The sequence below is a fragment of the Procambarus clarkii genome, chromosome 55, assembly GCF_040958095.1.
Source record: "Procambarus clarkii isolate CNS0578487 chromosome 55, FALCON_Pclarkii_2.0, whole genome shotgun sequence".
Classification (NCBI taxonomy): Eukaryota; Metazoa; Arthropoda; class Malacostraca; order Decapoda; family Cambaridae; genus Procambarus; species Procambarus clarkii.
Genome location: NC_091204.1, coordinates 17,564,121 through 17,588,225, shown reverse-complemented (window position 1 = coordinate 17,588,225; position 24,105 = coordinate 17,564,121). Strand labels below are relative to the sequence as shown.

General features: G+C 43.6%; 1 protein-coding gene across 7 annotated transcripts; it reads right to left on the bottom strand.

Annotated features, from left to right (window-relative positions):
• Positions 1–584: 584 nt before the first annotated feature.
• On the bottom strand, positions 585–21,905 carry LOC123755469 (alpha-(1,3)-fucosyltransferase C). Of its 7 annotated transcripts, XM_069305523.1 has the most exons (11): positions 21,735–21,905; positions 17,368–17,697; positions 14,903–15,093; positions 11,674–11,786; positions 10,785–10,974; positions 9,985–10,160; positions 8,542–8,670; positions 4,279–4,456; positions 3,376–3,530; positions 2,550–2,708; positions 585–1,363 (listed from the first exon to the last, which is right to left on the bottom strand). In XM_069305523.1, the coding sequence occupies exons 4-11, from the start codon at positions 11,766–11,768 to the stop codon at positions 1,180–1,182; spliced, it is 1,266 nt and encodes a 421-aa protein (XP_069161624.1). In that variant the 5' UTR covers positions 11,769–11,786; positions 14,903–15,093; positions 17,368–17,697; positions 21,735–21,905; the 3' UTR covers positions 585–1,179. The 7 variants fall into 7 exon arrangements, with proteins under 7 accessions (XP_069161624.1, XP_069161618.1, XP_069161623.1 ...); XM_069305517.1 differs by lacking the exon at positions 14,903–15,093; XM_069305522.1 differs by lacking the exons at positions 14,903–15,093; positions 21,735–21,905 and adding an exon at positions 21,267–21,283.
• Positions 21,906–24,105: the final 2,200 nt, after the last annotated feature.

Sequence of the window (24,105 nt, the reverse complement as noted above, 5' to 3'; positions counted from 1 at the left end):
AAAATATATACAAAAAGGGTTGTGTGAGGTTTGTTTTGTGATAGAGCCTTCTGGGAGGATAATAGAGCCTCCTGGGAGGATAATAGAGCCATCTGGGAGGATAATAGAGCCTCCTGGGAGGATGGGGAGTCCTGTAGTTGTCATCCTCTGACACCGAGCTTCCTTGAGGAAGTAAGACGTCGAGGATATCAAAGTTATCGATCCAGTCGCTTTCAGCGTCAACTGACTAGCATTCCAAATTCGACAAGGGTCTCCATTCTGCCTTCAAGAGGTTGAGAAGGATGCTATCAACTTCCTGGGGCCGTAATGCCTCCCCGGGTGCTGGAGTTTTCACTTGGACGCCTTTTTAAAACATCTTAAGATAATATCTTTCAAAACAAAATATAGCTTCGGGCCAATGGGCTCATTTAATCAGACGAGGTCCACAGAACTTTGCCTTACTTTTTGTAAGTCCTGGTGTTTAAGGGACTTTTTTCTGTTTAAGGACTCTGCAAAGCCATTAAACTTTTCATTTGTAGTTTTGAACGTCTGTTGGGTCAGTGTGTACACAGTGACTCTTCAGTTTGGATTGAAAAATTAAAATGTTTTTGGGCAAAAATAGATACTTTTAATATGATAATTCTATAAAAATTTGATATTTAACAGTAACAAATTGTCTTTTTCCTCCTTAAATATTTCTTTGGGTAGAAGTGTCAAGACAAGTGATCACAGGAATTGATTGTTTTAATGTAAGCTTATTTTCTTGCCTATTATTCAGAGCTTTCAACTGTCGGGTAAACAACTTCAGTCTCTATGGCAATAATGCTAAGACAATGTGAGTGTGTTTTCATGACATTGACTTCCGACAAGTGCCACATCACTTGGCATCAGAAGTGCAGAACCTGGCTCCCAGAGTCATATGTAAACAATCTTTCTCTAGGTTCAAAGTTTCATCAAATTTTCTTTGGATTATAACAATTCTTGAGCATCGCACAAATATGGCTATTCTGAACCGTTTCCACATTAACCTTGTTAGTTTTAATGAGGTGCACAACGCATCATCACTGGATGTGGAAGAGACGTGCTAATATTGTTCAAAATATTATCGTGTCACCTGGATCACCAACTTTCTGGTCAACAACCACACACACCTTGTTCACAGCCTCGAGGTTATCTTCACAAAATATTGACCGTAGAGTGTCAGTTGACTGTCGTGAACCAGGACTTCATATCAAGCTTCTTACAGCCACCGTTGGTTACGAACCACTGTCTCATATCCGTGTAGACCTTTGGTGTTGTGTCTTGGTGAAGCTTCTTGCACAGGTTGCAGAAGGTGTGGGCTGTGCTCGACCACCCGTCGTCCACCACGTAGTGATCTTTCCACCTGTAAGAGTAATTATCAAAAGGTAGAAAGCCTTTGAATACTTTATCTTTCCCACTGTAAAAGTTTGAGTGTTATCCATTCAAGCCCAAGTGATTGGTTCTCAAGCTTAACTCATGAGTAAACTAATTTTTGCATTAAAATACTTTTAGGTCACAAGGAAGAAAACTGAGGTTCTAGCAACGCGTTTCGTAGCAAATATTGATACAAATGATATTAAAGAATGACTGGCACAATACTTAACCTAAAACCGTCATTACTGCACCCTCTCATTTTGGAAATTCCATCTTGTTGTAAATTCCAAATAAATTCAAGTAGAGTTATCTTATTTTCAATGTAGACTTTGAACCCAATCTATAGGACCATATATAATCCACAAGTCTTACCTTGTGACAGATCTCCGGTTTGTGATACATGTTTGTGATGTAGAATACAGTACATCACAAAACCTAATCTATTCGACCTCATTCCATAAACATGTGGAAATACAAGTTTAACTTCTATTTAGGGTTCAGTTTCTGAAGCCATTACGTGCCTCTCACCTTCACTTCAAAGGACATAATTACGGATGTAAGGAGATTATTAGCGGAAAGCGCCAAGCCATTACGGTTATATAGCACTTGGAAGGGATCAGAATAAGGATTTAGGATGGGACCGGGGGGGTGGGGTGGGAGGGTCAGGAATGGTGCCCAACCCCTTGGACGGTTGGGGATTGAACGCAGACTTGCTTGAAGCGAGACTGTCGCTCTACCGTCCAGCGCAAGTGGTTGCCAAGGGACATGTATAGAGGTCCACCACCACTCCCAGGATGGGCATGCAGGTCCACCACCACTCCCAGGATGGGTATGGAGGTCCACAACCACTCCCAGGATGGGTATAGAGGTCCACAACCACCCCCAGGATGGGTATAGAGGTCCACCACCACTCCCAGGATGGGTATGGAGGTCCACCACCACTCCCAGGATGGGCATGCAGGTCCACCACCACTCCCAGGATGGGTATGGAGGTCCACAACCACTCCCAGGATGGGTATAGAGGTCCACAACCACCCCCAGGATGGGTATAGAGGTCCACCACCACTCCCAGGATGGGTATGGAGGTCCACCACCACTCCCAGGATGGGTATAGAGGTCCACCACCACTCCCAGGATAGGGTATGAAATGCAAAATAAACTAGCAATCTTCTTACCTAAAGTATTCATTATAAGCCGTGTCATTCGTGTCTAGGTACTTAAGGTAGGCTGTTAGGTCTTGCAGACTCTTGAAGTCCACAGCGTTGATGAAGGAGCGAGGAGGAGCGATGTTGACGTAGTCCCCCAAGCCCAGGACCACGGGCACAACGTCGTACCTGTAGGCGATCCACCTTCCTCATTACCATACATTCTTATTCAAGGGAAAACATTTTCTGGAGATTTGGACGAGTTTAGAATGAGGGGCAAGAACGGACACGTGAGAAGTGAGTGCTTATGCACCAGTTGGTGTTCAGAGCAGCCAGGGGGCGCTTTATCAAAGCCTTTGTTAACCAATATATCTCTGAATAATAGAAAACTTACATAACTATTTTACATATGTAATTATACACATAATTACTCATTGTCTACTGTCAACGGACAATGAGGAATCAACCTGAAAAAAACCGTTGAAAAAAGAAGGTTATCGATATTATAAATAAAATACAGAATCTCTGTATTCCCTTGATAAAGTACAAGTCGTCCACAGCACTATCAGTACAATGCTCTTTGTAAAGGTCGTATTTATCTTCTATATCTATCAAAATGAATACGTCTGTCCGAGGTTGGAGGACAGGCTCTTGGAGATAGCCTCTCCTAATTTTTAACAGTAACTACTATTGGGAACACGCCCATCATGGTTAGATCGAGGTTGGCATAAATGAAGCAAGTGCCATTTGACACTGATCCAAAGCTACCCACATGAATAATATAACAGGGGTGAATAATTATGTTTTGTTCCGATTTTCACTTTGCCTGTAAAAACCTCACTCACTCAACACTCACCTGAGGACAGAGAACAGCTTCTCAGTGACGTAGTCTCGACAGAGGGAGTTCTCGAAGGAGAGGTAGAACTTGTAGTCTTTCTCCAACATCTTGTAACACTCTGTAGTGTTTTCGCGAGAGCACTTCAGAGGGCCGCACTTCCCGTACACATCCACCTGCAGCATAAACACTTGATATACACTCCACCTGCGGCATACACCACCTGTGGGATATTCCATGTATCATACCCTTCTTATACACAAAAAATGTATTTCGTTTAGAAATCCAAGTGACTGAGTCGTCTCGGAACCTAGTAAATCACACCTGGATTTCCTAACCCGGATTCACGAAGCAGTTACGCAAGCACTTACGAGCCTGTACATCTTTTCTCAATCTTTGGTGACTTTGTTTACAATTATTAAACAGTTAATGAGCTCCGAAGCACCAGGAGGCTGTTTATAACAATAACAACAGTTGATTGGCAAGTTTTCATGCTTGTAAACTGTTTAATAAATGTAAACAAAGCCGTCAAAGATTGAGGAAAGATGTACACGTTCGTAAGTACTTGCGTAACTGCTTCGTGAATCTGGCCACCCGGTCAGGAAGGGACGTTTCCTTACACCTGATGCCTCTGTTCACCTAGTAATAAGAAGGTCCTGTCACCGGAAATGGGGAGATGGTATGGATGAATGGATTGGTGATTTGAGTGGGTTGGGAAGGGTACCAAGAGAAAGTACCAAGCCATTACGACTATATAGCACTTAGAAGGAGTTAGGATAAAGATTTGGGATGGGACGGGGGGAAGGAATGGTGCCCAACCACTTGTGGACAGTCGGGAATTGAACGCCGACCTGCATGAAGCGAGACCGTCGCTCTACCGTCCAGCCCAAGTGGTTGGTGGATGGTGGATTGGTGGACACTCACCTGGATGAATTTCTTCATGAACCTAACGATCTTCTCTCTACGTGAGATAGAGAAGCAATTAGACACGAACCAGGCTGCCATTTTCGTCTTTCCGTCAGCATAGTTCCTGTGTGGCGAGGCGACAGCTGGCACCACAGCTGGCACCACAGACGGCAAGATGGCATACGTGCGCCCGTACCTACCAACAAATGTCTTTAGTCAAGATTTTAAACTAATTTATTAAAATAACAAATTGCACATTACTTTCCCTCTGTAATACTTTCATATAATAGAAGTTGCAGTTAAAAAAAATTATTAGTAATCAAATTAACCTTTGTCTTCAAGAAAGAGTGTTTTATACAGTTGAACAAGTTATATAGTCTTTGCTGTACCCTCATCTGTATTACTGTACCATAGCGTGAAGGCCTCTTGGCTCCCAAAGAACATGACTACTTTGGCAAAAACTCGGCTGAAAGCGACAGAAATCATCCCAGAACAAATTCCACTCTCATATAAGATTAATTAATTTATATACAAGGTACACATTGGGTTTATGAGAGTACAGAGCATTGATATTTTACATTCTTATGCCATTGGAATATCGCCACTGCAAACCAGACATGATAGGGTTGGTATTAGTGAAATATTTCAAAGACAGAACATATTAGAAAATATTAAACCAGAGCACATCTTTTAGAAGGATCAAATGTAACGCATACAAGGAAGGTTTAACAGCTTCGGGCTCAACAAGCCACAGTTAAGGTCAGAGCACAGCTGGTACCTTTTATACTAGTATAATAAACATATGAAATCCACCTATCTATCCAAGTCATAAATGGCCAGATGTAATTTATGTTTACAATTTAGCTAGGAAAACAAAAAATCAAGAACGATGGAGGTGGAACTAAATCGTTTAGCAACACGATAGATTAACACGATAGATAGATTAGATAGATTAATTTTGCAGTCTCCGTGGTGTAGTGGTGAGACACTCGCCTGGCGTTCCGCGAGCGCTATGTCATGGGTTCGTATCCTGGCCGGGGAGGATTTACTGGGCGCAATTCCTTAACTGTAGCCTCTGTTTAACGCAACAGTAAAATGTGTACTTGGATGAAAAAACGATTCTTCGCGGCAGGGGATCGTATTCCAGGGACCATAGGATTAAGGACTTGCCCGAAACGCTACGCGTACTAGTGGCTGTACAAGAATGTAACAACTCTTGTATATATCTCAAAAAAAAAAAACCAAGTCTGTATAACAAGCGTTCAATAGAAAGCCAGGATAATGGACGGAATATCTTTTTCTCAACCTAGTTTATAACACTTAGCAGCACTAAGGTGCTGTGGAGGAGAAGAACAGTAACTCCCAAACAGTGTTACTATTCTATACTGTGGCTCAAAAGCTCAAAAGCTCTCTTGAATAATTAGAGACGAGGACCTCTGTGAACCTCTCATATGAGATCAGCCCAAGTTAACGAGTTTCCTCCACACAATGTATCCTTCACTTCTTTAGAAAGTGTTGGGTCCGGATGGACTGTTAAGGTACCTTCGTGGATGGACGAAAAAGTCCAACGTCTTTGCCCATCGGAACATTCAGTTCAAGTGAAGGGACTTAGGACGTTTCGGTTTTTCCTGGACCACGATTGTGATCAAGTCTATCACAATCAACTTGAGAATGGTCCAGGATGGAGCGAAACGTCGTCGTCCCTTCACTTTCTAGCGTGTGGTCTGGTCAACATATTTCCGCCACGTTATTGTGACTCCTTATCTGCATTCAGTTCAAGTTCGTTTCAACTTAGTGTAATCGGTAAGCTACAAACGAATTCGAGTAGTCGTCTGTATACAGTTTCAACCAGCAGGAAGGACCTGCATGCAACCGTTTCCTGATACAGCGAACAGAATAACGACGAAAACGCTGTGGAACGTCTTTGTCATAAGAGGGAGTAAAGTGCATCCCAACTTGACTCTGTGCAAAACTATAATACAAATTGACACCCAAGACAGAGATCATGCAGAAAACTCACATTTTCATGTCACTATTTTGTCATTACCCTCTTTTTTCAAGTAGAAAAAGACTGATATAATGTAGATTTAAAAGAAAATGTCTCACAGAAGAGGCCAACAAATGGACGATGTCTGGAAGGAAACCTCCACGGCTTTCCATATATCATTTCAGCCAGCGACAGACCCCCCTCTTTAAAGGTATGCATAGGCACGAAATAAGAGCTTGGGGAGTTAAATACAATGAACATTAAGAACGAGAGACGACATTCAACCTGTAGGAATAACATCCTCCTGCCCTTTTCTGTGATAAAGCTTAGCTACTTCCAAAGTCACCTTCCATGCAGAGAGAGAGCTACTCTTGCCTCACGGAAAGTGTGGAAAATTGTACACTTTCCTTCCTCGAGAACTAAAATTATACACACACACAGTGTTTATTATTGGTTGTTTATACACCAAGAGCGACAGTAGACTCCACTGTCGACTCCAATAAAGTGGTGAAGAAACAGCACAAACGGTACGAGGATCTACTTCCTCAATTCCAGTACTCCCAAAGGAGGCGAGTGAACTGGGGGACCAGAAGCCAGATTCACGAAGCAGTTATGCAATAACTTATGAACGTGTACATCTTTTCTCACTCTTTGATGGCTATGGTTACATTTATTTAACGGTTTACAAGCAGGAAACTTTCCCAATCAACTGTTATTGTTATAAGGAACCTACTGGTGCTTCGGAGCTCATTAACTGTTTAATGATTGTAAACAAAGCCGCCAAATAGTTAATGAGTTCCGAAGCACCAGAAGACTGTTTATAACAATAACAACAGTTGATTGGGAAGTTTTCATGCTTGTAAACTGTTTGATAAATGTAAACAAAGCCGTCAAAGATTGAGGAAAGATGTACACGTTCCTAAGTACTTGTGTAACTGTTTCGTGAATCTGACCGCTGGTGTGTGTGATTGGCTCGTATTGTGCTCCGGCTTCTAGGCTGAAGATGTATGTGTGGACCAATTGACTGTCGACAAATTGATCTCGCGAAATGTGAAGAATATTTTGTATAACCCAAATGATCATCAATACGATAATGTTAAATTTTTATACAAGTTTTCTGCTGGACAGGTGTCGGGTTGTGGCTGTTCTTGATGCCTTTGCAAGCTAAATATTCAATGTCCTCCAAGCAGCAACAACCTGTTCTCTCATGGACTAAAATTCATGATAAATTAAGGACCTCCAGAGACAATCTGCTTAAAAAACAAAACTATGGGACTTTTGTTGTACCCAAACGTGACACAGAACAGGTAAGCACATCCATCAGATACAAGTGGTCAAATATGTATAGCTAGTGAGACAAAGGAGTAACTAGTTAACTCTTCCCTTTTTGTTCACCTTTCTCGTGACAGAAGCGAGAGACAGTGTCACCACACATTGGCCATGACCGCCTTCTGGAACGGTGCGCGTCCGAATCCATACGACAGTGTCTTGGCACCATAGCCCTGCGGGTGGTATAGTGAGGCACTGTAACTCCTGTGGTCCTGCAGGGGTTAGTTTGACAACAGTATGATGACCAGACCAGACCACACACTAGAAGGTGAAGGGACGACGACGTTTCGGTCCGTTCTGGACCAATCTCAAGTCGAATTGACTTGAGAATGGTGTGTGGGGATTATTGAGTGTGGGGGATTGTGGGGATTGTGGGAGATTGTGGGAGAATTGAGTGTGGGGATTAGGTACACATGGCTTCACTGGGAACCCTCACCACACGGGGCTCACCATAGCCCGTGCTACTTGGTACTTTGTGTTCCAGGTAGCGAATCTTTAACAACAACAACCTCACCACACTGATTATATGAACAGTCACATGCTGGGGAAATCCAAGGTGGATTAATTCCCTAGCTACGCTCTTCCCTCACTTGGAGCTCTCCTAGCACGAAAGGGATAAGCTCCTGGGCCCCGTCTCTCACCGACAACATACCCTCAACACATTCACATACTGAGCACAACTCCTGTGCAAACCAACTAAGCATTCACGACCATCAATACACAATATATGTATTATTGATGGTCGTATTTGGTACATATGACCAAAGAGCCAGAGCTCAACCCCCGCAAGCACAATGCAACGTTGGCCCAGAATACTTGAAAAAAACTCGCATCACTCTTGATAAACACACAATATTTCGCGAGGGTCATTCACCATGATAGCAGACATTGCTGCTCCAGTATACAGGAACAGGACGTTCTAATGTCCCTCCATTTCCCACCCAGGAGAATGGACATGGACTCACGGATAAGGTATATCAGAGTCCCTCCTGTAAGTCATCGTCCAGTTGAAGAGTCCGTTGTAGATGGACGGGCTCTGGTACACGTACGAGGCTGACTCCACCTCCCAAAATATCCAGCGTTGATGTGGAGACCTGAGGAGAAAGCATGTTTGTTGTCAGGAGGCTTCAGGAGGGGACATGAGACGGAACACCGGACAGACGTGACAGTTATGAGGGAAACATAGTTAGGAGAATAGACAGTGTTTTGGGCATCCTTAACCTTGGACAACCCATGAAATGAGGGATATAGGGGGGGGGGGGGGAGAGGGACACACACACACGCGCGCACACACACACACACACTTCGATTGAAACAGAGGATGATAGTAGGAGGCTACAAGATGACCTGGATAGACTGAGTGAATGGTCCAACAAATGGCTGTTGAAGTTCAACCCGAGTAAATGCAAAGTAATGAAACTAGGCAGTGGAAACAGGAGGCCAGGCACAGGATACAGAATAGGAGATGAAGTACTTAATGAAACAGACAGAGAGAAAGATCTAGGAGTTGATATCACACCAAACCTGTCTCCTGAAGCCCACATAAAGAGAATAACGTCTGCGGCATATGCGAGGCTGGCTAACATCAGAACGGCGTTCAGGAACCTGTGTAAGGAATCATTCAGAATCTTGTACACCACATATGTAAGACCAATCCTGGAGTATGCGGCCCCAGCATGGAGCCCGTACCTTGTCAAGCACAAGACGAAGCTGGAAAAAGTCCAAAGGTATGCTACTAGACTAGTCCCAGAACTAAGAGGCATGAGTTATGAGGAAAGGCTGCGGGAAATGCACCTCACGACACTGGAAGACAGAAGAGTAAGGGGAGACATGATCACAACCTACAAAAACCTCAGGGGAATCGACCGGGTAAACAAGGACGAACTTTTCAACACTGGTGGGACGCGAACAAGGGGACACAGGTGGAAGCTGAGTACCCAAATGAGCCACAGAGACGTTAGAAAGAACTTTTTCAGTGTCAGAGTAGTTAGCAAATGGAATGCATTAGGAAGTGATGTGGTGGAGGCTGACTCCATTCACAGTTTCAAATGTAGATATGATAGAGCCCAATAGGCTCAGGAATCTGTACACCAGTTGATTGACGGTTGAGAGGCGGGACCAAAGAGCCAGAGCTCAACCCCCGCAAGCACAATTAGGTGAGTACAATTAGGTGAGTACACAGAGAAAGCATTTGCTTCGATAATTTTAACACAATGGATGATAACTGCATATATTTTAATCAAACAATATACACGATACAATTACTTACGAGATGCTAAGATCTAACTATTGATAATGAACATATAACCTGTAAAATATACAATGAACTACGCAATAATGCAACAAAACATGCAATACAATGACAAATAACTCAATCTTTAAATACATGTGACAAATTCAGCAAATACCTCCTTTTAGGCAAACCGGTTGGTTCTAACACCCTGAAGTGGAAGACCAGGGCGTCGAACTCCTCCAGGGGAACGAAGGAGCGATTGGCAGTCACCATACAGGTGTCAACCTCACACTTCGCCTTCTGGAACGGTGCTCGTCCGAATCCATACGACAGTGTCTTGGCACCATAACCCTGCGGGTGGTATAGTGAGGCACTGTAACTCCTGTGGTCGTGTAGGGGTTAGTTTGACAACAGTATGATGACCAGACCAGACCACACACTAGAAGGTGAAGGGACGACGACGTTTCGGTCCGTACTGGACCATTCTCAAGTCTATTGCAAATTGAATTGACTTGAGAATGGTCCAGGACGGACCGAAACGTCGTCGTCCCTTCACCTTCTAGTGTGTGGTCTGGTCATCATACTTTAGCCACGTTATTGTGACTCATCGCCTGCATTTGACAACAGCATTCAGATACAATCAACATTATCATAGAAACCACAGTGGCAGGAAAGCTATAACTTCGACCACCTCCTTGATACAGCCTAACATTGACCATTTCATTCTAACCATAACAATGGTTTCCGGTGACAGGAAGCCTGTGCTTAAGCTTATCGCCGTCCTCCTAATCCAACTACTGACCTTTCTCAGGAAACAACCCCCCCCCCCACAATAGTGGAGTTAACTACCCCTCTTAACAATCCACCTCCTACTCCCTCAACACATTGATCTGCTCAAGATATTTGCAACATCAATACATTTCTATTTCGTCAATAGATGCCATTTTCATTTGCACACAAACACACATTCCTTACGTCAACCCAGATCAAGATGGTCTTCAAGGGGGGATGTCGAGGGTCAAGGCCGATGTCGGTCTTGAAGAACTCATTGGGCATGGCCTTCACGTACACAGGAGGCGGGGCATCGAACTTGGTCCTGTTCACACCACCATCATGGACAGGATCTAGGTATTGTGGCCTCGGAGGATTCCAGATTTTGGGTGATCTAGAATAGGAGTTGAATTTTTGTCAATATTGTCTCGTTAATACTAAAATCATTATAAAGTGTAAGATTGTATGAAATATTTTCTTGAGTTATTATAAACTTGTTTCTGTCTTCGATGAGAGATCTGTTTTTGTAAACAAATCAATGTATTTCACCATTGTATATGATTTTCTCGTGTCCTGTGAACAAGTAAGTTTACTGGGAAAATAAACTATATTAGTATGCTTTAATAAACCCGTTTCTCAATCTTAGGCAATATTAATTAAACCCGTTAAAACTCCATTTCCCTAAAATATTACAACCTAAAATTTACACAACTGATGCTAATTATAATTTGAATACAATACTATAGAGACAAAAAATCAGGTACTATTTATTCTTTGTGGTCACCATAACAGCTTTGTAAATCCAAGTTTTGTATTTCCAAGTAAATACCCAAATCCAACACAGAAATCACAATAGCCTGATGCATCAAATGAACAAATCCACAAGAGCTGTGCGAGGGATCGAACCTACGTCTGAGAGCATCCCAGACGCTGCTTCAGTCAATTAAGGCAGTGTCTTGGATCCTCTCAGACCTAAGTTCGAACCCTTGTCACGACCCTTGTGAACTTATTCACCCAAATCCAAGGTTGGGTTATATTTCTTCCTGCACGTTATTCTGTCTGTTCCAGGAGGATAGGACGGAGGTGACGGTACCTGAAGTATCCCCCGTCCCAGGCGCTGATGTGGGACAGGTCAATCAGCTGTTCCAACTTGGCCTCGAAGAACACCACTAACACCATGAACACCATCAGACACCCGTACACAACCTGATGAACAGAGTAGAGAGAACATTTACCTGTGATATATAACTGTGTGTGTGTGTATGTTGATAATGAACATAAAAATAACCTGTAAAATATACAATGAACTACGCAATAATGCAACAAAACATGCAATACAGTGACGAATAACTCAATCTTTAAATGTGTGTGTGTGTGTGTGTGTGTGTGTGTGTGTGTGTGTGTGTGTGTGTGTGTGTGTGTGTGTGTGTGATTTATACATGACAAAAATCCTGAAATAAGATAGTATTATGTAGGTATACATGTATTTTATGCCCCCGTCCTTACACCTGATATTAATATTGATCACGTATAAACGTGCGTGTGTGTATGTTTGTGTGTGTGTGTATTCACCTAGTTGTATTCTCTTAGTTGTGCTTGGGGGGGGGGGGTTGAGCTTCACTCTCATCAAAACTACAAAATTCATCCCCAGAGGACGAAGCATAGTTACTCGTCTGACTCGCTGCCCCACCAAGGACAGGTGAGGATGGGTAAGGGAGGGAAGGGAGGTAAATGGAGGATAGGTAAAGGGAGGATAGGTAAAGGGAGGATAGGTAAAGGGAGGATAGGTAAAGGGAGGATAGGTAAAGGGAAGGGGTAATGGAAGAGCCGGTAGTGGGAAGGATAAAGGGAGAGGGGGAGGGTAAGGGAAGGGGGCCCAGGATCTTGCAAACAATTGAGCAGAAGTGACATTGCAAACATTCCACCTGGCATTATCCAACAGGAAATGCACTGTCATTGACAACACTAACATTCACGCTGCGTATCAGTACTGTAATCACGGTGACAAATTGTGGTGGTGGTGGTGGTGGCAGCAACCGTAGGGGGGGGGGGTGGTGGTGGCAGCAACCGCAGGGGGGGGGGTGGTGGTGGCAGCAACCGCAGGGGGGGGGGTGGTGGTGGCAGCAACCGTAGGTGGAAGTGGTGGCAGTGGCAGACATTAATCATTAGAACAACAATAGGAAATAGGACACAAAATTACAAATGGTGCCAGAAATCGCAGACAACATCAAAAGATCAGGCTGCAGATCCCACCTATAGAAGTCCCACACTGGCCAGAAAGTGCCGTACCAACCAGACTGTAGTGGATATGTGGGCCTGTGGGCCCGCTCCAAGCAACAGCCTGGTGGACCAAGCTCTAAAGTCGAGCCAGGGGCCAGATTCACGAAAGCACTTACGCAAGCACTTACGAACGTGTACATCTTTTCTCAATCTTTGACGGCTTTGGTTACATTTATTAAACAGTTTACAAGCATGAAATCTTGCCAATCAACTGTTGTTATTGTTATAAACAGCCTCCTGGTGCTTCGGAGCTCATTAACCGTTTAATAATTGTAAACAAAGCCGCCAAAGATTGAGAAAAGGTGTACAGGTTCGTAAGTTTTTGCGTAAGTGCTTTCGTGAATCTGGCCCCTGGCCTCTAGCCGGGTTTGGGGAGGAGAAGAGCTCTAAATTCTTACAAACAGCTCAGATGAAACCACCGACAAGCCCTGGGCTGGCGGAACAAGGCTCTCTAATAGGACAAACATGCAGATTTGAACGTCAGTAGATTGAAATTGATTTCAATTTCTTGTCAACGTCGTGGAACTCTTCCTTGAAATCACGAACACTTGATATCAAAAATACTTCAGCTGCCCCTACTAACACAGCCGTCCTCATCAACAAAGTCTGAATGCTCGTTAATCCACTCCCGTTAAACCCGTGTAATAAATGAACACTTTGCACACGACTCAACTGATGAAATTCGAGCACATCTCAGAGTTCTTCGCTGATAAACTATTGGAATCGCACATCTCTTACTCAGACCTAAACTGACACCAAACTCCTATATAAGATTAGTGTTAATTTATACAAAACACCGAATTTGAATTCAGTTTAACATTTATGAATGCATCTTTGGCTTCACTGAGCAGACGGCTATTGCCCTAAGAAGGGCTTCCCAATGCACGTTTCATCCTAGCAAACAACTAACTAAACGACTGATTCAGTAGCATATCAGTTAACAACCTCACACCTTGCTTCATTCTCTCCTCAACCACTTGGGCTGGACGGTAGAGCGATGGTCTCGCTTCATGCAGGTCGGCGTTCAATCCCCGACCGTCCAAGTGGTTGGGCACCATTCCTTCCCCCCGTCCCATCCCTAATCCTTATTCTGACCCCTTCCAAGTGCTATATAGTCGTAATGACTTGGCACTTTCCCCTGATAGCCCTTTCCTCCTCCTCTCCTCAAGGGCAAGGTGCTGCGGCTCCAACACCCGTCGTCCTCAAGCACTGTCGACCTTGAAGCTCGGGTAAAGCTCCCACTCGACCAGAGGAGCAGCTTCATGTACCACCCAAATGCCCTCCGGATCATACGAGTATATTATTTTAGATTGAGCCACTGTGAACAAAAAGTCCCCAGCAGCACGGGGTATGGCAAACCCGTCGTAATCACCTAGCACGCTCCCTCTACGATGTTTAGACATTGTCCTTGGTGAGGAGGGACGCGCCAATCCCCTGGGCTAGGGGGTGAAGGGGTGCAGGGACAGGCCATGTTATTGTGACTGCTGGAAGATGTTAAATTACTAGAGAAATCACTGGTGTGAGACCTCTGTTCGGTGACGTGTGTTCTCCACCACACCCACACTTCCTCTCACCCTCTACACCCCAGGCCAGATTCACGAAGCAGTTACGCAGGCACTTACGAACCTGGGGCCAGATTCACGAAGCACTTACTCAGGCACTAACAAACCTGAATATCTTTTCCTCAATCTTTGGCGGCTTTGTTTACAAACAGTTAATGAGCTCCGAAGCACCAGGAGGCTGTTTATAACAATAGTTGATTGGGAACTTTTCATGCTTGTAATCTGCTTAATAAATGTAACCAAAACCGTCAAAGATCGAGGAAAGATGTACAGGTTCATAGTACTTGCATTATTGCTTCGTGAATTCGAGTCCTGGTTCTCTACCACACCTCAGAGCCCTTGTGTGACAGAAGAAAATGTATATATATGCTGGTTAGCATTGTAAATGTGTGGCCACGACTGTGGTAGAAAATAATAATAATAATAAAAAAACACTTCCTCTTACCCCTCTCTCACCTCCCCCCCCCCCCAACCTCTCACCTTCAAGTGTGAGTGCGTGTGCACGCATCCTTGGTGAGTGTGCTGAGCTCTGCGAGGAATAATTTTAGCGAGGTCGTACCAACAAACTCATCTACCAACAGCTCGGTTCAGTGTAGACTATATTAGACAAACTTGATATATAGATTTCCGTTCACCTGGGCTCTAGGAGACTCGAACCCTGGACTCCACGTCTGTGAAGGCGAACCTGAGTCCGTATTTGAAGCCGAATTTTATTTGATATATAGAAATTATCACCTCTGAACTCGTGGGGGTATATTTTTAATTTTGTTTTTCCGTTATACGAGATTATTATGATGAAAGTTTAACGTAATTCGATTTGAAATAAACGATACATAAAATCACTAAAGTTTTTAAAAGTGAACACATCCACAAGGGCCGTGATGATGGTTCGAACCTACGTCCGAGAGCATCCCAGACGCTGCCTTAATCGACTGAGCTACGACATGGTTAAAAGAATTGCAACCAGAAGTTACCCTCCTCACATTGTGATCTCTGTGTTTTTAAAAGTAATTTTTTTTGTGTACTTTCATATTTTGTAAATGAACATGATTGTATACACTTCGCATCTGATCCCTTGAGTGTCGTCGCCCCACAATCAACAACAATCACAGCATCGCCACGTAAGGTCAAGACCAAGAGTTTTTTTTGCCATGTCGTAGCTCAGTCGATTAAGGCAGCGTCTGGGATGATCTCGGATGCAGGTTCGAATCCTCGTCACAGTCCTTGTGGATTTGGTCAAGGACAAGCTTCTCCTGACTCATCTACTGAGGCTTTGTCTTACAACCATCTTAGATTTATCTCACCTAATATTTATATATAAAAAACCGGAGGTAGTTCACGGGAAAGCCGGGATTATATCGAATGAATCTGTCGTAGCCTAGACAGCTTAGAAGTCCCCATGGGATAAAATAATATAATGAGGGAGATATGACCTTCAAAAGGTCCTTCCCCGAACTCTCCCTCTCTCACCTCCATTCCTCCCTCTCCCATCACCCCTCTCTCTTCCCCCAACACCCCCTCTCCCATCACCCCTCTCTCTTCCCCCAACACCCCCTCTCCCATCACCCCTCTCCCATCACCCCTCTCTCTTCCCCCAACACCCCCTCTCCCATCACCCCTCTCTCTTCCCCCAACACCCCCTCTCCCATCACCCCTCTCTCTTGAGTCAATACTCAATTACAGTAAAACAAAAGTCTGAAAGCCTAGAACAAACATGAAATGAGAACGCCTTATTAATTTAATGGAAAAACAATATATACAAAGAAACCAACAATACATCAGAACAAACAGTATAAAATAAAAAAACATAAAACACAAACAGGACAAAAAAAACATACGAACAAACCAGAGTATAAACAAAAACATGAGCTGCCAACAACCCGGGAAGAAGGTGGTCAAGCACACTTGACAGGATACTCCTGATATATATACTCCTCCTTGACACCCCCGCACAGGATACCGAGTACAGCGGGCAACCCAAAGCGCCCACTCCTCCGTGGTAGAACAGCTGAGGCACCGCATACAAGTCTGGAACAACCATTCCGGAGGGGTCTGATGCGACGACACAGATGCCACAGAAGACGAAGGTTAGAGAGACAGAACCTCGGAAGCACCAGGCACAGAGGGCAAAGATCCAGAGGGCCAGCCGTGCAGAGGGCAGCTGCACAGAGGGCTGACTAACCTCCACCTCGACACCCACACCTCCAACATCCAGGGGAGCTGCAGAAACCGGGGACCGGGAAATATCACTCATTAGGAAATATCAGCTGCACACCCCATACAGCCGCCACTGGAACACGTAACAGGTCCACTGCCAGGTATGAAGCATGGCCGGAAAACTAGTCCAATAGCATCCTTTCTGACCACAGGGAGAACAGGGACGCCCATAATGCGTCCCTGTGGCCCCTCAGGAACGCCAGACACGACAAAATCAGACTAGAAATTATGTTTTGTTACACATTCCCAATTCGTTACAATAAAAATGTAGCAAGCAAACCACAAGCCTTAACAGTCCACGCTTCCCCCCTGCACACTATGGCTGGACATTTATATCAATGGTATTCTCCAATTCCCAATTGGGAATCAAACTCGACCCTTCCCGATTAAAGAAAATGTCATGTGGGTCGAATTCTAGGCGAAAGGGCTCGACCCGTCGCCCCCTCCAGTAATCCTTAACATATACAGTGAATGTACGCATGAATGCATATACTTTATGTACATAGTTATGTACATTAGTTACTAGATTAATTTTATCATTCTTTACATGCAAACTTGAGAGTACATACCCGCGTCGGATGATCCAGTTCACTTTGGCTAGCTGGGGATTTCAAAACACGTTGATTTGAAACGTTTAAACCTGCCAATTTCGACATTAATTTACATGTAAACTAACAGAACCATTTCAACACCATACTATATACGCAACAGGTTAAAAACCCACATACTGGTAGCTTGATGCTGGTGCTCATTGTGGCAGAGTTGATGGTTTATCACGAGCTCCAGGGAAGGCTCACCAGGTTGCTAGGCCACAGAAGGTGGGACACCGGCCATGAAGCGAGGAAGCGCGCTGCACCTGTGTGTTGACAGCACGAGACTGAAGCATCTTGACAAGCCCTCACCGCTAGAAGCTAATCTGAAGTCCATCGCACAACTGATTCCCACATTGCTTCACTCCTCACACACTGGTCTCATACCCCTTTTGCATAGCTGGTGTCACAATGGTTAAATCTTTGTAACTTAGCAGGGAATGTGTGTGTGTGTTTTCCTGTTAAACTCTGCAAAATGAGAAAAAAGTATATTTTAACACAGACCTTGGTATAAATTGTCTTTGACGGCTTTGGTTACATTTATTAAACAGTTTACAAGCATGAAAACTACCCAATCAACGGTTGTTATTGTTATAAACCAACCCGTCCTCGACTCAAGTCTATTACATCCAGCGGTCGACCCCACAGAGGCATTCATAAGTTTTAACATGCTGTTCATTCAAAACGGGAATTTTCTAAAGTATAAATTAATATTATAATATAATTGGCATATTGTGTATATATAGGCATAGGTTAGGTTAGGTGTTTAGGTTCTGTTGGCGATTATTTGTATTTGTAGTACGTGGGTGAAGCATTTATAGCGTTGTGATTCGAACAAAATTCGTCAGCGAAGCACTTGTTCCGGATATGTTCGAACGTCAGCAGTTGTGAGTCGTGTGTAAACCGCTTTTCATTCATAAACAGCGGGTTTGGCGGGTGCATGGAATCACTTTTGTATCTTTGTTTGGAGGGCGGGCTGTATAAACAGCCTCCTGGTGCTTCGGAGCTCATTATCTGTTTAATAATTGTAAACAAAGCCGCCAAAGATTGAGATAAGATAAACAGGTTCGTAAGTGCTTGCGTAACTGCTTCGTGAATCTGGCTCATGGGCTCTAGGAGACTAATCTATAGCTCTATCGATAGAGCTTTAGCCTCAGACTTTGGTTGGCGCTCACTGACACCCGTAGTCCCCTTGAGCTTAGCTACAGAAATCCCTCTACACCGAAATGCTTTTATTTAACAACATATTAAGTATAAGAGCCCATTATCAAAACGAAGGGTCGTCGGGTTCACTACTACGTGACCGCATTCGAAGCCATGACGCAAAACGTGTTTCGAACACTTCCAGCCTAGCTGTGCTTCGAACACTTCCAGCCTTCGCTCCGAACACTTTTTCCAAAACCTATAAATAATTACGCTCATTTATATTCGATACAAGAAACATTTGTTATGCCACGTGAAAGAATAATTTCGTATACGAGACGTCTACTCTACAAGTCGAATACTGACTTATGAGATATTAATGTCAGCATTTGACTTGTAGCTTCGGCCGGAGCTACGAGCTTCACGAACGAGGACTTAACGTAACACAGACTGAACAAACACGCCCACTTCTGGCCGTACGACCACGCCCCCTTCTGGCCGTACGACCTAGTGCAAACATGTCAATGCTCAGCGCGTACTTCGCTGTGTATTTTAACATACACAGGGGTAGGGAGGAATTGGCAGCCTGTGCTTGGTACAGGTGTCAAGGACGACTCTCGTTCCTCTCCTATAACGACTACTTAGGAACAACGGGTGTAGCAGCTAACTTCGGGTGCACTAGCTAGGATTGCACATGCAGGTACTGTAAATTGCACAAGACTAGACAAAGCAAGTCTCTCTTCTTCTCCTCTATCTCCCTCCTTCCATGCTTCCCTCTTTTCATTCGTCCGTCTCCGCTTAACTTTTTTCCGTCTATTCGTCACCGTTTGACTAGATACGTCATCCCGACGTACAACAGCTACGACGTACTACAAGACGTCTTCTCCGTAGTTAACCAAATCTTACATTCACGGTGCAATAATTCCTAAGTAACATTATTATAGTCAATTATATACAAAATGACTATAATTTAAAACTTAAATAAATTTCCTTACTACAAAATTTAAACATAGAATATGACGAATATAGAAATTCGTGCCATTTTTGTTTGATATTTGACGGGAGATAAATCACTTAAGATGCGAGTCTCGTCGCCTTGACCTGTTGGGCAAGGCTCCTCTTGACGCACGGGAAATTGCGACACAGCTTTCCACACACGCACATACGGGTACACACACACACACACACACACACACACATACGGGTACACACACACACATACGGGTACACACACACACACACACACACACACACACACACACACACACACACACACACACACACACACACACGGCACAATATACATTCCTCTATTTGACGACTCTTCTCGCATCCCCCTCACCCCCCCTCATTATGTAATAGATTATCTTAATACAATGAGATTGTCAAGAAAAATGATTAACGAATTTAACGCAATCTGTCAATCCTTGCGTCTATGCTTTAGCTAACGCCGTGTTACGTTAGTGGCAAGTTTTTTATTGTCGATAATATTGCCAAAAAGTGCCCAGAACTTTTTCTAAACTTAACTTTAATACTCTGAGTTTGAGCTTAAAACTCAAAAGATCCCAGCAACGCGGGGTAGTAACGGTATTCAATGTTAAGTTTACTTTCTGTCGGCATTAAAGCTTTATATTTAGCAGCCATTTCGCTCTGAAAAAAATTCAGAACGTCTTGGCTCCTTATAAAGAACTTCATGCATGATTTTCTTATCAAACTTTTCTTCGTTTCCAAGGCGAGGAGTAAACTTAGACAATGGAACCAGTTATGTTATTATAGATTCAGCTACTCTGAACAAGTTTAAAGTAGCACGGGCTATGGTGAACCCGTAAACAGTGTATGTGAACAAAGATTGTTTACCATACAACCCAACCTCTCAATTAGTACATCGCCTTTTCACGAATATATCCCCGTATAAATATACGGGGGATTTAATATACGTATTACGTATAAGTATAAATGACTTATAAATGGTAGATTGTTTGGAGTGAATGTATAGTATGTGCTGAGGGTGTATTTAGATCATCAGTCCTTGCTAATCACGGGGGAGGATACACCTCGAGTTAAGGAATTTGTGCACTCAAGGACAGGCTGCACCGTAAGTGATATGGTAATCCCCACAGAACATCACAGTAACTATGCTGGGTTTGGTCCAGCTGTCGTTAGCGCTAGGCCTGAGCGTCCAAAACATGGAAAAATATGCAATTCATTTGACGCAATATACGTGATCAATATTATCAGAACCTGATAATCAGGTTTCAGTTCCCTTGAAGATCAGGACGGGCGTATACAATGATGTTCTGAGGACCTTGTATGATGATACTCTCCCAATAGACGATTATTGGACTTGAGATATCAAGATCTGTTTGATCAGCATCCGGAACACTGATATCAATATAACATTCTTGATCCTGGGTTAAGTTGATGGCCTTGGGAAAGGGGGGGAACAGTGCTATCCTCACTGTCATGGTACCCAAACTGTCCGCCAGAGGAACAAGCTCGTTCGCGCACTTTGTGCTAAATTAGTTAGTGTTAATTACCACAATTTAAAACACTTTACAACTTAGCGTCACAAACAATTAGAGGATATATGCAACATAGGAACGCAACAAAGGCATACCCCCTTTGCTGCCCCACACGCGATCAACACACACGCACGCACTTCTTGCTACGGCCTGTTTATCCACCTGTGTACACAGAGGAATACGTGTCTAGCAGTATGGGGAAGCGAGGGTTGCAGGTCCCTCCCAACACAGTGTTCACTCCACCAGCGGCACGACCACACAACTGTAGCTGCCCCACACACACACACACACACACACAAGCGCACCCAATGGCCCCCAGTTGCTGCAACTCTAAGACACCAAGATGCGTGACTTCCACTAGCATGCACATACTAGGGACAAATCGCACGCAACTGAATAGCATCTATACTGGGGGTTTGTTTATCAACAAAACCTCCCCGCGAGATATAGAGCATTGTTTCCTTGTGTTAAATTCCAAACACCGACTCGTTCAATGTTACAACTGTGCAAGGAGTTGCCACTTCGGGTAATTCCGGTATTTGCCTCGCGCAGCGAGGTTTGGAAGGCAGCCCAATCGCATCTTACTTTTACTTCGCGCCTTTTTAGTGCTGACAGTCACCTGACATGAAAAATACCAACAAGTCCACTTTTTCAAAATATCAAATATATGTAAGTCTGCGAATCTATATGTGAATGCGTATGGCTCACTGGCGTCAGAGATTAGCTAAACACGTGGGTATGAATAAGTGAATAATACGTCAAAGGCGACGTATCATTCAAAAATACACAAACAAAATTCGAACGCATAGTGTTTAAAAAGATGCAAAAGGCTTTACTTACAGCTCGTTTAATCCACAGATCCCAAGGCACTCTAGGACAACGAAGAACGTGAGCGAGGTTGTGTTCCAAGAGACAGGTGGAGAGAGAGGGACAAGAGACTGTTTTTGTCAGTGCATTCCAGTTTCCTCTGACGGCTTGGGTGGTGGTGGTGGCGCTGCCGGCGGTGGTGGGGGGGCGGGTGTGGGGGCGGTGGTGGTGGTGGGGGCGGTGTGGGGGTTTGTGGTGATGGGGGGAGGTGGGGGCTCTGTGTGCGTGTGTAGCATGCGTCTCTAGGAGAAGATTTATGATAGGAAATCGAGTTTATGTGTGTGTGATGTTTCAGTGTAGAGGATGAGAGTTTTAGCTGTGCGAGAGCGAACTTATTAGTGTTCGGGAAGATCATGGGATGCGTTGAGATGTGGTTCGAATAAAATTCGCCAATGAAGCACTTGTTCCGGAAGTGTATGAACAAAATTAGTTGTGAGTCGTGTGTAAACCGTTTTTCATTCATTAACAGGGGGTTTGGCGGGTGAATAGAATCACTTTTGGGTCTTTGTTCAGCCCGTCCTAGAAACAAAGATCCAAAAGTTTTTTTTTTTTTGAGATATATACAAGAGTTGATATATTCTTGTACAGCCACTAGTACGCGTAGCGTTTCGGGCAAGTCCTTAATCCTACGGTCCCTGGAATACGATCCCCTGCCGCGAAGAATCGTTTTTTCATCCAAGTACACATTTTACTGTTGAGTTAAACAGAGGCTACAGTTAAGGAATTGCGCCCAGTAAATCCTCCCCGGCCAGGATACGAACCCATGACATAGCGCTCGCGGAACGCCAGGCGAGTGTCTTACCACTTCACCACGGAGACTGGTGCTCGTGAACAGTGATTCTGGTCGAAAAAGTGATTCCATGCACCCGCCAAACCCCCTGTTTATGAATGAAAAGCGGTTTACACACGACTCACAACTGCTAACGTTCGAACATATCCGGAACAAGTGCTTCACTGACGAATTTTGTTCGAATCACAACGCTATAAATGCTTCACCCACGTACTACAAATACAAATAATCGCCAACAGAACCTAAACACCTAACCTATCCTATGCCTATATATACACAATATGCCAATATATTATAATATTAATTTATACTTGAGAAAATTCCCGTTTTGAATGAACAGCATGTTAAAATTTATGAATGCGTCTGTGGGGTCGACCGCTGGGTGTAATGGACTTGAGTCGAGGACGGGTTGGTACTTGAAGTGCGTGGTTAAATCATTTACAGCATTGTGGTTCGTACGAAGGTCGACAGTGAAGTGTACCCTCCGCCCATTGGGTGACAATTTTCCTGGTCAGATGTCAAAAAGACACAATACTTTTAAACCTTCTTTGTTAAAATTTTGAACAATTAATTAACACGTAATATTGAACATTTCATGCAATGACTTGATTGAGAGACCCAACCACGTGCCTCAAATGTCACTCACTATAACACTATACACTTCATTATTAGACTGACTCTAAATGACTCTAAAATTCACAATATGGGGAATTAGAATAGCAGTTCCGAGGACTCTAACAAGCGACCTGCTGAAACTCTGGCATACAGCAGGGGCCAGATTCACGAAGCAGTTACGCAAGCACTTACGAACCTGTACATTTTTCCTCAACCTTCGGCGGATTTGTTTACAATTATTAAACAGTTAATGAGCTCCGAAGCACCAGGAGGCTGTTTATAACAATAACAACAGTTGATTGGCAAGTTTTCATGCTTCTAAACTGTTTAATAAATGTAACCAAAGCCGTCAAAGATTGAGGAAAAATGTACACGTTCGTAAGTGCTTCGTGAATCTGGCCCCGGGCGCTGCAGGAGAGCGCAGCAGAGAGCTTCAGCGGACGTTGATCCTCGAAATCACCTTCAGGTAACCTCTGGGAACCTTGGTAGATGATCTCGGTTCTCTCACACACAAGCTAAGTCGGGCATCGAAGGATATCAGGGTACAGTCGGGTTGGTTCTCGCCTCACAATCGCGAATTCTGTGTTCGGATCCTGGGCAGGACAGAAATAGTTGGGTGTTTTTCCTTCAATTTAATGCACCTGTTCCACCTAGCATAGGTACCCTGGGGCTAGTCACCTATGTTGTAGGGATTATATATATATATATATATATATATATATATATATATATATATATATATATATATATATATATTATATTATATTATATTAGTATATTTTGGTAGCAGTCTTTCCTGTAAACATATATTATTAAATATGACCGAAAAAGTAAGATTAATAATTCTAACACGAATTTTCTCAATATTTCTTATGTTTCTTTTTACTGTCGATGGTAATTGAAAAATCAATTCTCCAAAATTCATTTATATTTTTAGTC